This window comes from Pseudorasbora parva, chromosome 3 (genome assembly GCF_024679245.1).
Source record: "Pseudorasbora parva isolate DD20220531a chromosome 3, ASM2467924v1, whole genome shotgun sequence".
Lineage (NCBI taxonomy): Eukaryota > Metazoa > Chordata > Actinopteri > Cypriniformes > Gobionidae > Pseudorasbora > Pseudorasbora parva.
Genome location: NC_090174.1, coordinates 7467603 through 7484143, shown reverse-complemented (window position 1 = coordinate 7484143; position 16541 = coordinate 7467603). Strand labels below are relative to the sequence as shown.

At 38.9% G+C, this 16541-nt stretch overlaps 1 protein-coding gene across 1 annotated transcript in view; it reads right to left on the bottom strand.

Annotated features, from left to right (window-relative positions):
• LOC137070396 (phosphatidylinositol transfer protein beta isoform-like) overlaps positions 1-16541 on the bottom strand; it is a 45038-nt gene that overhangs the window by 6825 nt on the left and 21672 nt on the right. Inside the window, exons 8-10 of the mRNA XM_067437502.1 lie at positions 15521-15598; positions 7328-7438; positions 5072-5194 (exon numbers count right to left, since the gene is read on the bottom strand). Coding sequence (XP_067293603.1) covers positions 5072-5194; positions 7328-7438; positions 15521-15598 — 312 coding nt within the window. The remainder of the gene's footprint in view (positions 1-5071; positions 5195-7327; positions 7439-15520; positions 15599-16541) is intronic.

Below are 16541 nucleotides of genomic sequence, written 5' to 3'. Positions count from 1 at the left end.
TATTGCTGTAAATAACATCTGAAGACCACGTCGTTTTTTTTGTTCTCTGTTGTTTTGCTTTATTTCCAAACATTTAATTCATGGCAAATTCACTCTCAAGTCCCTCCGGGGTTCTCCCAGTGTACCAGAGCATGTATACACATGCACACTCTTCAGAAATTTAGCAATTTTTGGCCGAGAGCTGTAGTTCAAACCACACAATTTTGCGATGCATTTTGTGAATGTTCGTTGGACCTAAGGTTTTGAGAAACACTGAATCTTTGGACTACGCTGGTAACAATTGAACTTGCAAAATAACTTTTTTAATGCGATTTAAAGAGTCAGCCACTGCATCTGAAAGAAAATGATATAATGTAACAACAAAGCTATGCAGTGTTTGAACCACTTTGAAGAAAATATTCTTAAGCACAGTTATGTTTTAGATTGTTTTCAAGTTGTGTCTGTGAAACTTTCAGATGGACAGAAATGACCACAAAGTCTGCACACACCTCATATATACTTTTTGTAGACTTATTCATTTTGTGGACTAGGTAGGAGACTTTCAATATATAATTGTATATATTAATTATAAGATAATAATAATAATAATAATAATAATTTGTTACATTTATATAGCGTTTTTTCAAGGCACTCAAAGCGCTTTACATATAAAAGGGGGAATCTCCTCAACCACCACCAATGTGCAGCATTCCCCTGGATGATGTGACGGCAGCCATATTGCGCCAGAACGCTCACCACACACCAGCTGATTGGTGGAGAGGAGACCGAGTGATTAAGCCAATCATTATATGGGATTATTAGGAGGCCATGATGGACAGCGACCAATGGGTCAAATTTGGCCAGGATGCCTAAGATCACTAGCCTGACAAGCCAGACCCACATCAAGATGTTTGGTCTGGAAACTCACCATAGACAGCTCAATCCGAGGGGCGGGATAAACGGTTGTCTTTCAAACTCCCTCTGCACGCGATAGGATAGCGCTACACCAACCAGAGCACCGAAGGTGAAACAGAGCTTGTTGATAGATTAAACATTCACCGTATCCAGTCAGCAAAACCCTGAACACATCTTCCCTTCTTAAGAATGACTTCAGTGCCGTTCTTTGTTCTTTTCTCAGAGAAAAGCTTAACTCCAAGTCTTCCAGAGTCGCGGTCAGAGCTGATCCGAAAGATCGCCGTTCGCCAGTTTCTGTGTTTACTAGAAGCACGCAAACGCAACTCGGCCGTCGTCATTGTGGCCCCGCCCACCGATTCTATACACGATGTGATAGGCCCGTCCACAGTTAGGCGAATACAGCTCAGAAGGGTATTGAGAGTTCCTAGACGACACTTGCGGGCAGATTAAATTTGCTGCCGCTAGGGTGCGTCTAGATTTCTAGGCTATAAGATCACATATGGTTTTCCAAAACTTTTTTTTGCCATTTTTAAAATGAGTGACAGTATGTGCCACCAATTTTAGAATGACCCAACAATACATTGCCCTAAATCTTTTTTTAGACACAGCATAGATACATTTGAATAAATAAATATGCACAATATATGTGAATTTTGATCAATCTGAAATTCAAAACAGAGCCTCTAAAGGGTTATGAAAAACTAAATGCCTCCATCTGCTCTATTTCATCTCATCTTTCCTTCCAATTTCTTTTCTTTTCTTTCCCTCTCCCTTCTGCTTTCTTCTAGACATGACTTGTCAGTGGATGGCAGAAGAACTGCATTTGGACTGCACTCCAAAGAAACTCTGCAAGCACACTAGTTTTGGAAGCACCACCAGACAATGCTATTTTTGTTCGGTCTGGATTCATACTGAAGGGTGGGTGGTCTCTAGGCAAACGATTACAGGTCAGTGCACAAAATCTGGATTTTTACTAGATTCATATGGAATCAAAGCCAAGTACGACTGGGCCACTTAGCAGTTACAGTTTGCAGATGCATTCAAAAGACGAAATATATGCTAATAGTTACAAGTTTTGAGTGATTTTGAAAACCTTTAGAGCTACAATCGAATGCTGAAATTAGATTTGCAGAAAAATATTAAACTGTTTACATATAAATTTATTCCTATCCCTAAACACTTCCCATAAGTTATCCCTAAAATCTCTGTGACATAAAAATAAAGTAAAAATCCCAGGGAAATAATAGGTGAATAAAACTGATGCACCTAACCCTGGTGTTAAACTTGACATAAATGGTAAACTTGTCCCTCAAATCTGATTGGTTGATTGGAATGTTGTTCCAGGATCAACAAAGATGACAATCTCCTGAACTCCAAACTGAATGTCACAATGGGAAAGAAAGGTGATTTAAGCAATTTTGAGCGTGGCATGGTTGTTGCTGCCAGACGGGCCGGTCTGAGTATTTCACAATCTGCTCAGTTACTGGGATTTTCACACACAACCATTTCTAGGGTTTACAAAGAATGGTGTGAAAAGGGAAAAACATCCAGTATGTGTTAGTCCTGTGGGCGAAAATTCCTTGCTGATGCTAGAGGTCAGAGGACAATTAGCCGACTGATTCAAGCTGATAGAAGAGCAACTTTGACTGAAATAACCACGTGTTACAACCGAGGTATGCAGCAAAGCATTTGTGAATCCACAACATGGACAACCTTGAGGCGGATGGGCTACAACAGCAGAAGACCCCACCGGGTACCACTCATCTCCACAACAAATAGGAAACAGAGGCTACAATTTGCACAAGCTCACAAAATTGGACAGTTGAAGACTGGAAAAATGTTGCCTGGTCTGATGAGTCTTGATTTCTGTTGAGACATTCAGTTGGTAGAGTCAGAATTTGGCGTAAACAGAATGAGAACATGGATCCATCATGCCTTGTTACCACTGTGCAGGCTGGTGGTGGTGGTGTAATGGTGTGAGGGATGTTTTCTTGGCACACTTTAGGCCCCTTAGTGCTAATTGGGCATCATTTAAATGCCACGGCATGCCTGAGCATTGTTTCTGACCATATCCATCCCTTTATGACCACCATGTACCCACCCTTTGATAGCTACTTCCAGCAGGATAATTCACCATGTCACAAAGCTTAAATAATAATAAAGCTGAGCGTCACACCGCTCTGCTCATTACGGTCTCGTTCTTGTCAGAACAGCCACGTATTAAAAAATGGTCAGGTTTAAATTATACTCTGGCTCATAATTACAGTTAATGTGTTTGGCTGGGCTGGGTAGGGCTTGGGTAGTGTCGGGCTTAATTTTTTTGGGCCTGATTTAAAGAGTATGAAATATTAATTAAATAAAATGTGGTGTAATATTACAAATATAAAGGGGTCATGACATAAGAAATTAATTTTCCTATGACATATATGAGGTCTTTATAACATTAAAACATGCTGCAAGCTTTATAGCTTCTCATCATTAACAAAGCTTTTATTTAACTAAGCTCCAAAACAGTTTGTTTAGATATTGTGGTATCTGTGACATCACACAGGCGAATACATGTATGTATAACTGCCTCTAGAGCAAGAAAACGACAAATCGTTTTTATATTACAATACATCTACATTAGTAAATCACCTTGCATGATTCATTTAAATACTCTCCTTCCATAAATGTTGTGTCTGAAAGGGAAACTCCTACAAATGCATATGCAATAAGGTCAGCAGCAAAAATAGCACCTTCAGTGCTAATTTTCCAATAGTAAGAGCCAAAATACGGCTTGTGTTACTAAATCTGGCCCAATGTTTGTTCAGAGCATTTGACTGTACCTTGTTTACAAAATAATCAAATGCTGTGTAATGGAGAGTTCGTAAAGAAACCTTTTTTGAAAGCTGAAGCATCCAACTGTATAGACCCCTTCACGGGTGACGTCACAGGAAAATTCACAGTTCGCAGTGCGCATGTTGGGGTCAGAAAGTTATTCAATCCCATTGAATTGTATGTTAACCAGAGAATTTCTCGTCAAGAAAAAAATTCCTACTTGCATCGTGAACTGGGAAAAAGTTTTTTCAGGATTTCCATAGGATCACATCCGTTAACGAACATTGACGACATAGGCTATGAGGCTGCAAGCTATAATGGGCTGGGGTGTGTTAATGATGTCACGCAAGTGGTGGAGTACTGCTTTTAATGAATTAGCTTGAGATCGGATTCTTGCTAGATTTTTTGCTATAAATTATAGACATGGCATCTGAGGACTAATTCCTTTTTTTTCTCCGTTATTTTGCTTCATTTCCAGATTCGTTCATAAGCCCGTAAGTCTTAATGTACGCACATGCGCTCTTCAAAAAAGGTGCATTGACAAACTAAAAGACATAAATGGCATTTGTATGTCTTCAAAATAAAATATATGATCGTACTGAATGTCAGCTTGCTTTATTTTGCTCAAAATAAAGGATTCATTAAGTCCACATGTCATGAAAACAAGAAAATCTGCTGCACAGGTCGAGAGCTATCGTTGCAACCACACAAGTTTGCGATGATGTGTATGGATGTTCGTTCGAACGATGATTTCGGGAAACAGACTCGAATGTTGATAATAATGAAACTAATAATGCTTTTGGCTAACAATGCTTTGTATACTCATTTAATCTTACACAAACAATATAAATTGGTACGTTTAAAGTCATTGTCTGTGTTTTATATGTGCCTTTATATGTGCCTAATAAATACTTGCCCTTTGTAGTGGACCTAAGCTGGTCGAATGCCTGACTTAGGCTAAGGTAAAAACAAACAAAAAAGTGGTAATTTAACGTTAGTAGTTAGCCGCAGGCTAGTGCCAACATTGTGACAACGACGGTAGAGTTAAGCCATGGTAAATAAACAAAATGTTTTCTGTAAACTGTAGACTGATTTACTTTTTCCTAAGCAATGATGTTATCAAAATACAAATCAGAACAGAATGTATTGTATCCTAAAAAAAAGTCATAAACACTGAAAAGAATTCTGGGAGAAAATATATTTTAAAACAATAATTCTTATCTGGATAAAACCCAAACTAAAATGGGAAAAAAAAATCATACTAACCAGTGTTTTACTACCTAACCTAGCTAAGTTGGGTTTGACTATAGATTCAGCACAATCAGTGTAATGTGTAAATGTGTATGAATTTACACACCTCCTCCAGCTCTTTCTGTGTCTCCTCTTCCATCCTTCTGATATCCTCCATATTGAGCTCTACCCACATATCAATCCAGCAGAACAGTTGTCGGTGGAAGTTGGTGAAGATTCTCTTCTCTTGCTTAGTAAATGACCAAAAAATAAAACACATAAATCCCAAACCATTCAACAGAATTATAACCCAACCCAGACACACAGTATATTAACATGATGGAATTACACTTGCTCTAATTACATAGCAAAATTTTAAGTAGGAATTTCAACATTAAAATCAATCTATGTTTACATGTGGGCAGCTAATTATCACTGGAGGCTAGAACCCACGTAAGCCAATAAGAATCCCAAAATAGCAACAAATCACTTCTTCCTCTTCCTCATGTAAACATAGGTCGCAATTTTGACGTAAGTGCGAGCTCTGGTGTGCATACTATGACATTGGCTGCCTAAACACCCGTTTGTCTCAGTTTGCATACAAATGTGCAAACAAAGATTTTCAAAATCTCCACTCTGTCTGGAGTTTTTAGAAAGACTCGTTTTAAGAGGCAAATTCTCAGTTTGCGTGTAAACGAAGGGCGCAAACAAAGGTAAAATATCTCCGTTTTTCAAAATAGCCATGTAGTCTACGTGTAAACGGGGCCTAGTTACAACAAATTCCTCAGAAAAGTGATATTTGGAATATTTTTATTCCTAATATACAAATATAATTCACTTTAAGTTAAAGGGATAGTTAAAATTCTGTCATTAATAGTCACCCTTTGTTTATCTTCAGAACACAAATTAAGATCATTTTGATAAAACATGCTGCGTAAAATGAGAATGAACCTCATTGGTTCTTGCTGAAGCTCAAATGTGCTGCGTAACACGAGAATAAACCTCATTGGTTCTTGCTGATGCATAGATCCTCTTTTTAATATTATTAATTTAAATAATAAATATTATTTTTAGCTTTCATTATTCAAATCAATTGACTGATTGTTAGGCTGCATTAACTAGGTCAGCTGAAACCGGGAACACTTCCCATAACACCTGATGTAACACCTGATGTTCCCATAACCTTTATCCCAGGGTTTACTGCAGTCTGCTGGATCCAGGCCGTGTCCAGATCGGATGGACCTGCGTCTGGACATGACCAGCTCATTCTGGAGTGTCTGCTGAGACCGTGTCAATTGGTGTCTCCGCTGAATTTGCCTCACTGGCACAACATCCTCAATAAACCCGGCTTATGAAGTATTCATACTCTTGTGTAATTGACGCGCCATCCTAAATGAACCTGTCTCTTGTGTGATATCCAGATATTTAGAATATTACAATCTAATATGATTTCTGACCTGAAATGTTGCCAGGATAATAATCATACACGGTGTGTTAATAGGCCAGAGGAGAACTGGCACCCCGACTGAGTCTGGTTTCTCCCAAAGTTTTTTTTTCTCCATCATGCCCTGATGGAGTTTTGGTTCCTTACCACTGTCGCCTTTGGCTTGGCTTGCTCAGTCAGGGACACTAAAATTATGATCTAAGTTATTCAACTAAATATACAAATAAAATTAATTAATTAGGGCTTATTTAATTCTATAAACTATAATACTGATCTTCCAACATTGTCGCTCTATGATAAATTAAAATAAGCTGATAACATCACTGTTTTCTCCAGAACGACTGTATAGCCAAATATAATTCTGTTGCAATATTGTCCTGTTTAACACTGTGAAGCTGCTTTGAAACAATCGTCATTGTAAAAGGGCTATATAAAGTTGATTGATTGATTGATTGATTGGTTGATTGATTGATTGATTGATTGATTGATTGATTGATTGGTTCTTGTGAAGCCCAAACGTGCTGTGTAACACGAGAATCAACCTCATTGGTTCTTGCTGAAGCTCAAACGCGCTGTGTAACACGAGAATGAACCTCATTGGTTCTTGTGGAAGCTCAAAAGCGCTGTGTAACACGAGAATGAACCTCATTGGTTCTTGCTGAAGCTCAAACATGCTGCATAATACACTCAAATTTAGACTAATCCATTCGATTCATATAGATTAGTTTCTGTATGAACTTTTTTTAAGCCTCAAAATGGTAGTTGTGTAGCTGTCAATGGAGGGACAGAAAGCTTTCAGATTTCATCAACAAGATCTTCATTTGTGTTCTGAAAATGAACGAACGTCCTACAGGGTCGAACCACATGAGGGTGAGTAAAGAATGACAGAATTTTCTATTTTGGGTGATATGTGAGTTAATGCATTTCTGGAGATCTTACCTTGTGAATGAATCGTTCTACCCTGTTCTGCAGGCCCCACCACTTAAACTTGACCGTGACGAGCTTGTAAGCACACATTCGTGGGCAGTCAGAGTTATTAACTAGTTCTTTCTGTGAGGTTTCAAAAATAAATAAATTAAGATATTTTAACAATGCAGAAATTACATTTAAACTTAAACAATAATTTAGTATACAGATCCTAAAATAAAATAATTACAGTATGGGTAGTTAATGCAGATACTTTTCTTAGAAGATATTTAAAACAGATGCTTATAATAATCAGCAAAAACACATTTTAGGTGCTCCATAATCTAACAAGACTTGGGAAGGTTAATCTAATCTTCAATATACTCAAGTGAAGACATCTCTTATTCATATTCATGTGGACACGTACATATCTTAGTTTGTGCCAATCACTGTGATGCCTTTTACGGTCCATCAAAGCAGAGTGATTCATCTTCATTAGTTCTTAACTGCAAAACACTTCCACTAATACACTCATAATTTACTCAGAGGTCATTGTAGAGACAGCACTTTACTTTTTTTACTGAACTATTATTTTAGATTGTATCTTTTGAGATTGCACTCTGTTTAAATTCAAAAGGCCAGGAATAAAAACATACAAGTGAGAGAAAAAAATACATTTTGGTGGCCCATACAACCTGTGTGCTATATTTAAAGTGTTCTAAAGCCATATGATTGACATGCAGCCCATCTCTCCTGGGTCCTGGCATTTCCTACATTACAGGGAACAACTGGACATTTTTGGGGACATAAGGAAACAAGCTTATAAATCATACAGCATTATCCTTTTAAAAAATCTAAAATAACAGAAAAATCTATTTGATGGGTAGTTTTAGGGGTAGAGTTGGTGTAAGGGTGATAGAATGTACCGTGTACAGTATTAAAATCATTACATCCAGACCTTGACATTAACTTTCTTGCTCACCAGCCAATGTGGCTAATGAATTTCCAAAGTTAATAGCCACTCAGCATTTTCACTAGCCAAAATGTTGTTGGGAAATTTTGTTGTTGGCTAAATGTAAATGACACTGTAGGCTACACACCTTAATCAATGTATAACATGACATTTCATCAAATTGGCCTACTTATAGTGCTTCCGGAAAGTTTGGGTGAAAGCAAAATGTTGATCACATGAAAAAGTGAATCACAGTGAATTATGACAATGTGAAAGAAGTTTGTTGAAATCTTATGTTGAAGCACTTTTGACACCAATTTGACACCAAGTTTGGCACACCTATTTTTGTGCAGTTTCTCCCATTATTCTTTGCAGGACCTCCTAAGCTCTATCAGGTTGGATGGGGAGTATCGGTACACAGCCATTTTCAAATCTCTCCGGAGATATTCAATCGGGTTCAAGTCTGGGCTCTGGCTGGGCCACTCAAGGACATTCACAGAGTTGTCCTGTTGCCATTCCTTTGTCATCTTGACTGTGTGCTTAGGGTCATTGCCTTTATAGAAGATGAACCTTCACCCCAGTCTGATGTCCAGAGCACTGGTTTTCATCAAGGATGTCTCTGTACATCGCTGCATTCATCTTTCCCGCGATCCTGACTAGTCCCCAAGTTCCTGCTGCTGAAAAACATCCCCACATGCTGCCACCACCATGCTAAACTGTAGAGATCAATCAATCAACTTTATTTATATAGCGCCTTTACAATGATGATTGTTTCAACACAGTTTCACAGTGTCAAACAGGACAATATTGCAACAGAATTAGATTTGGCTGTATAGTCGTTCTGGAGAAAACAGTGATCTTATCAGCTTATTTTAATTTATCATATAGCGACAATGTTGGCAGATCAGTATTATAGTTTATAGAATTAAATAAGACCTAATTAATTAATTTTATTTGTATATTTAGTTGAATAACTTAGATCATAATTTTAGTGTCCCCAACTGAGCAAGCCAAGCCAAAGGCGACCAAAGGAACCAAAACCCCATCAGGGCATGATGGAGAAAAAAAACCTTGGGAGAAACCAGACTCAGTCAGGGTGCCAGTTCTCCTCTGGCCTATTATCAAACAGTGTATGATTATTATTCTGGCAACATTACAGGTCAGAAATCATATTAGATCGGAATATTCAAAATTTCTGGGTATCACGCAAGAGACGATTTTATTTAGCATGGCGTGTCGATTACACAAGAGTATGAATATTTGAAAGATCGGAGTCATTGTGCTGGAGACGGGTTTATTGAGGATGATGCGCCGGCGAGGCAAATTCAGCAAAGACACGAATTAACACGGGCTCAGCAGACACTCCAGGATACAGTGCCTTGCGAAAGTATTCGGCCCCCTTGAACTTTGCGACCTTTTGCCACATTTCAGGCTTCAAACGTAATGATATGAAACTGTAATTTTTTGTGAAGAATCAACAAGTGGGACACAATCATGAAGTAGAACGAAATTTATTGGATATTTCAAACTTTTTTAACAAATCAAAAACTGAAAAATTGGGCGTACAAAATATTCGGCCCCCTTAAGTTAATACTTTGTAGCGCCACCTTTTGCTGCGATTACAGCTGTAAGTCGCTTGGGGTATGTCTCTATCAGTTTTGCAAATAGAGAAACTGAAATTTTTGCCCATTCCTCCTTGCAGAACAGCTCGAGCTCAGTGAGGTTGGATGGAGAGCGTTTGTGAACAGCAGTTTTCAGTTCTTTCCACAGATTCTCGATTGGATTCAGGTCTGGACTTTGATTGGCCATTCTAACACCTGGATATGTTTATTTTTGAACCATTCCATTGCAGATTTTGCTTTATGTTTTGGATCATTGTCTTGTTGGAAGACTAATCTCCATCCCAGTCTCAGGTCTTTTGCAGACTCCATCAGGTTTTCTTCCAGAATGGTCCTGTATTTGGCTCCATCCATCTTCCCATCAATTTTAACCATCTTCCCTGTTCCTGCTGAAGAAAAGCAGGTCCAAACCATGATGCTGCCACCACCATGTTTGACAGTGGGGATGGTGTGTTCAGGGTGATGAGCTGTGTTGCTTTTACGCCAGACATAACGTTGCCAAAAACTGCCATTGTTGCCAAAAAGTTCAATTTTAGTTTCATCTGACCAGAGCACCTTCTTCCACATGTTGGGTGTGTCTCCTAGGTGGCTGGTGGCAAACTTTAAACGACACTTTTTATAGATATCTTTAAGAAATGGCTTTCTTCTTGCCACGCTTCCATAAAGGCCAGATTTGTGCAGTATACGACTGATTGTTGTCCTATGGACAGAGTCTCCCACCTCAGCTGTAGATCTCTGCAGTTCATCCAGAGTGATCATGGGCCTCTTCGCTGCATCTCTGATCAGTCTTCTCCTTGTATGAGCTGAAAGTTTAGAGGGACAGCCAGGTCTTGGTAGATTTGCAGTGATCTGATACTCCTTGCACAGTGCTTCTTGTTTAAAGCTTGGGAAATCTTTTTGTATCCAAATCCAGCTTTAAACTGCTCCACAACAGTATCTCGGACCTGCCTGGTGTGTTCCTTGTTCTTCATGAACGCTCTGAATGCTCTGAATGCTCTCTGCGCTTTAAACAGACCTCTGAGACTATCACAGTGCAGGTGCATTTATACAGAGACTTGATTACAGACAAGTGGATTTTATTTATCATCATTAGTCATTTAGGTCAACAGTGGATCATTTAGAAATCCTCAATGAACTTCTGGAGAGAGTTTGCTGCACTTAAAGTAAAGGGGCCGAATAATTTGCACGCCCAGTTTTTCAGTTTTTGATTTGTTAAAAAAGTTTAAAATATCCAATAAATTTCGTTCCACTTCATGATTGTGTCCCACTTGTTGATTCTTCACAAAAAATTACAGTTTCATATCATTATGTCAGAAGCCTGAAATGTGGCAAAAGGTTGCAAAGTTCAAGGGGGCCAAATACTTTGCCAAGGCACTGTATGTTGGTCATATCTGGGCGCAGGTCCACCATCCGATCCGGACACGGCCTGGATCCGGCCGAATGCAGTAAACCTCGGGATAAACAGAGAGACTAACATTAGCGTAGATGCCACTCTTTTTATGATGTAACGAGTACATCAGGTGTTATGGAAAGTGTTTCCGGTTTTAGCTGACCTAGTTAATGCAGCCTAACAATCAGTTAATTGATTTGAATAATGTAAGTTAAAAAAAAAACTATATGTATGCCATAGTAAAGAGATGCATTTTTAGTCTAGATTTAAACTGACAGAGTGTGTCTGCTTCCCGAACAATACCAGGAAGAATGTTCCAGAGTTTAGGAGCTAAATAGGAAAGGATCGACCGCCTGCAGATGATTTAGATATTCTAGGTATTATCAACTGGCCAGAGTTTTGAGACCACAATAGACGTGATTGAGTAAAATGTGTTAAGAGCTCGCTACAGTACTGGGGAGCCAAACCATTTAGTGCTTTGTAAGTATTAAGCAAGATTTTAAAATGTATGCGATGTTTAATAGGGAGCCAGTGCAGTGTTAACAGAACTGGGTTAATATTATCGTACTTCCTGATTCTAGTAAGAACTCGAGCTGCTGCTTTTTGAACTAGTTGGAGTGTGTTTATTAAGCGAGCAGGGCAACCACCCAGTAGAGCATTACAATAAAATCTGGCCTTGAGCTCATGAACGGATGTACTAATTGTTCAGCATTTTGCATTGTAAGCATGTGCTGTAATTTATAATATTTAATATTTTTAAGATGGTAGAATGCCGTTTTACAGATGCTAGAAACGTGGCTTTCAAATGAAAGATTGGTATCAAAGGGCACACCCAGATTCCTCACTGACGACGAGGGCTTGACAGAGCAGTCATCAAGTGTTAGACAGTATTCTAGGTTACTACTTGGGGAGATTTTCTGTCCTATAAGTAAAAATTAAGTTGTATCTGAATGGTAAAAGATGGTAATGGCCAGGTGATATGTGGTGCCTGGTTTCCTCCAGACATGACGCTTACCATTCAGGCCAAAGATTTCAATCTTGCTGGCATCAGACTAGAGAATTTAGTTTTTTCATAGTCTGAGAGTCCTTCGGGTGACTTTTGGCAATTTCCAGGCAGGCTGTCATGTGTCGTCTGGCCACTCTATCATAAGGGTCTGATTGGTGGAGAGCTGCAGAGATGGTTTTTCTTCTGGAAGGTTCTCCTCTCCACAGAAAAATGCTGGCGCTCTGTCAGTGATCATCGGGTTCTTGGCCATCCCCTTACTAAGGCCCTTCTCACCCAATCACTCAGATCTAGGAAGAGTGCTGGTGGCTCTAAACTTCTTCCATTTATGGATGCCACTGTGCTCATGGGGCTTTTAAAGCTGCAGAAATGTTTCTGTACCATTTCCTAGATCTGTGCCTTAATACAATCCTGTCTTGGATGTCTATAGACAATTCCTTGAACTTCATGGCTTGGTTTGTGCTCTGAAATTAACTGTTAACTGTGGGACCTTATATAGACAGGTGTCTGCCTTTTCAAATCATATCCTATCAACTGAATTTACCACAGATGGACTCCAATCAAGTTGTAGAAACATCTCAAGGATGATCATTGGAAACAGGAGCACCTGAGCTCATGTTTGAGTGTCATGGCAAAGGTTGTAAAAACTTATGAAGGTACAGTCTTGTTCAAAATAATAGCAGTACAATGTGACTAACCAGAATAATCAAGGTTTTTAGTATATTTTTTATTGCTACGTGGCAAACAAGTTACCAGTAGGTTCAGTAGATTCTCAGAAAACAAATGAGACCCAGCATTCATGATATGCACGCTCTTAAGGCTGTGCAATTGGGCAATTCGTTGAATTAGTTGAAAGGGGTGTGTTCAAAAAAATAGCAGTGTGGCATTCAATCACTGAGGTCATCAATTTTGTGAAGAAACAGGTGTGAATCAGGTGGCCCCTATTTAAGGATGAAGCCAACACTTGTTGAACATGCATTTGAAAGCTGAGGAAAATGGGTCGTTCAAGACATTGTTCAGAAGAACAGCGTACTTTGATTAAAAAGTTGATTAGAGAGGGGAAAACCTATAAAGAGGTGCAAAAAATGATAGGCTGTTCAGCTAAAATGATCTCCAATGCCTTAAAATGGAGAGCAAAACCAGAGAGACGTGGAAGAAAACGGAAGACAACCATCAAAATGGATAGAAGAATAACCAGAATGGCAAAGGCTCAGCCAATGATCACCTCCAGGATGATCAAAGACAGTCTGGAGTTACCTGTAAGTACTGTGACAGTTAGAAGACGTCTGTGTGAAGCTAATCTATTTTCAAGAATCCCCCGCAAAGTCCCTCTGTTAAAAAAAAGGCATGTGCAGAAGAGGTTACAATTTGCCAAAGAACACATCAACTGGCCTAAAGAGAAATGGAGGAACATTTTGTGGACTGATGAGAGTAAAATTGTTCTTTTTGGGTCCAAGGGCCACAGGCAGTTTGTGAGACGACCCCCAAACTCTGAATTCAAGCCACAGTACACAGTGAAGACAGTGAAGCATGGAGGTGCAAGCATCATGATATGGGCATGTTTCTCCTACTATGGTGTTGGGCCTATTTATCGCATACCAGGGATCATGGATCAGTTTGCATATGTTAAAATACTTGAAGAGGTCATGTTGCCCTATGCTGAAGAGGACATGCCCTTGAAACGGTTGTTTCAACAAGACAATGACCCAAAACACACTAGTAAACGGGCAAAGTCTTGGTTCCAAATCAACAAAATTAATGTTATGGAGTGGCCAGCCCAATCTCCAGACCTTAATCCAATTGAGAACTTGTGGGGTGATATCAAAAATGCTGTTTCTGAAGCAAAACCAAGAAATGTGTATGAATTGTGGAATGTTGTTAAAGAATCATGGAGTGGAATAACAGCTGAGAGGTGCCACAAGTTGGTTGACTCCATGCCACACAGATGTCAAGCAGTTTTAAAAAACTGTGGTCATACAACTAAATATTAGTTTAGTGATTCACAGGATTGCTAAATCCCAGGAAAAAAAATGTTTGTACAAAATAGTTTTGAGTTTGTACAGTCAAAGGTAGACACTGCTATTTTTTTGAACACACCCCCATTTCAACTAATTGCCCAATTGCACAGCCTTAAGAGCGTGCATATCATGAATGCTGGGTCTTGTTTGTTTTCTGAGAATCTACTGAACCTACTGGTAACTTGTTTGCCACGTAGCAATAAAAAATATACTAAAAACCTTGATTATTCTGGTTAGTCACATTGTACTGCTATTATTTGAACATGACTGTACATATGAATTTGCTCTCTTTTTTGGTATACATTTGCAAACTTAATAAAATAATATAAAAGATTTCCAACAAACTTCTTTCACGTTGTCATTATGGGGTATTGTTTGTAGAGTGGAGGGGAAAATAATGCATTTAATCTATTTAGAAATAAGACTGTAACATAAAATGTGACAAAAAATTAAGCGCTGTAAAAACTTTACGGATGCACTGTTTGTGTGTGTGTGTGTGTGTGTGTGTGTGTGTGTATGTGTTGTGTGTGTGTGTGTGTGTGTGTGTGTGTGTGTGTGTGTGTGTGTGTGTGTGTGTGTGTGTGTGTGTGTGTGTGTGTGTGTGTGTGTGTGTGTGTGTATAGACAGGCCAATGAAAAGTCCCATGGAGCCTTTTCAATACACAAAAAGTTCTTTATATTAGTATAATGTTCTTCAAACCAAGAGCAACATGGTTCATTTAAGGACTGTTCGCTAAAAGGTTTTTATGGAAACCCAAAATGGTTCTTCGATAGCATAATTCTGAAAACCCCCTTTTAGAACCTTATTTTTAAGAGTGCAGACTGATAAGGGCTGCATTTCCTAAAACATGGTTAGCCTAGGTAGATCAGAGAACCATTTTCACCAATGGTCTCAATGATCAACTTAGCTCATGATGATTTTGGGAAACGCAGCCATGGTTGTTGAGTTCAGTTTGCTAAATCGATCCAGGTGCAGTGACTACGAGTGAGGCCACAAGAAGTGAAAATGATCAGTAAAAAACAACATAAATTTAATTCATCACACTCAAATATAGAATGACTTCAGAAGCCTTTGAATATAGTACACGAGTCAAATACAGCATCTGGTTTATATGATGGTTTAAAAGCTCTGGTATTCATTCATTGTAACTGCTTGGGGAAAAAAAATCTTCTGAATATTTTTATTTTCAATGGAAGAAAAAGTCATATGGGTTTAGAATGAAGGATGAAAAGAAGGGTCCCTACCATCCAGTAGGGTCCCAATGGTCCTCTGACGGTCTTGACTGACTTAAAAATAGCTGGATCCTCGTCTCCCTTGTAGTCCTGCATATTAACAGATGAAAACCAACCTAAGGTTAGTTTGAAATATATATAATAAAATACAGTGAATAGACTTGATCGTGAACATCAACATTCAGTTTGTGTATACTCACATTCTTAACCAATAAAACATTTGGAAAGCTGCTGCACGTTTTTTAAAAAGAGTTTATTTACTCTTCAAAACTGCAAAATTCAAACCCTTAGTAAGCAGATTCATCAGGGAACATATGTCAAAACTTGAGTCAAGTATGCCCATATAGACTTAGGTTATGCCTAATAGAGCCCAAGTCATTAAAAAGTATTCAAGGACAGATGCAGTGAGGTATGAAGAGGTTAAGAAAAAACAGGGAACAAAAAATAGACTTAATAAACCTGAGAGGGTGGAAACTGGGAGAGATGGTGAGAAAAACAGCTGCTGGTAAAATAAATGGACAAAAAGCATTTAATTTTAACTGGACCTCCAGGGCCTCGCAATTGTAAATAAATCATGATACGCCTCCGGCAAAATAACAACTTCTCAGTTTCTGTACAGTTAGTGAGGCAAACAACCATTGAGGGCTTGTGCACACACACACACACACACGCACACCACTGTCATACTGAGAACAAACCGACCTGTTTAATACCAAGTATGCTGTCTGGAGGCCAAAGCGTGATATGGTAACAATGCTTGGTGTGAATCCATGTAAAGCAGAGGTTTGTTTGTGTGCCAGGCTATATAAGCCCTTAATTACTCGAACCCAACTCACGGTTCTCAGCACAATGCCTGCAGCCATGCCTGAGGCCAGAGTCTGATAGGGCCCAAAGACACGGACAGCCAGGACACCAGAGAAAACTGCTTCATTAGACCATAATCCCTCTTTCCCCTCACACAAACACTCTTAACTAGCTAATCAATGGCAGAGAGGAGCATTACATTAAAGTTATTTTCCAGCTTCTCACATAT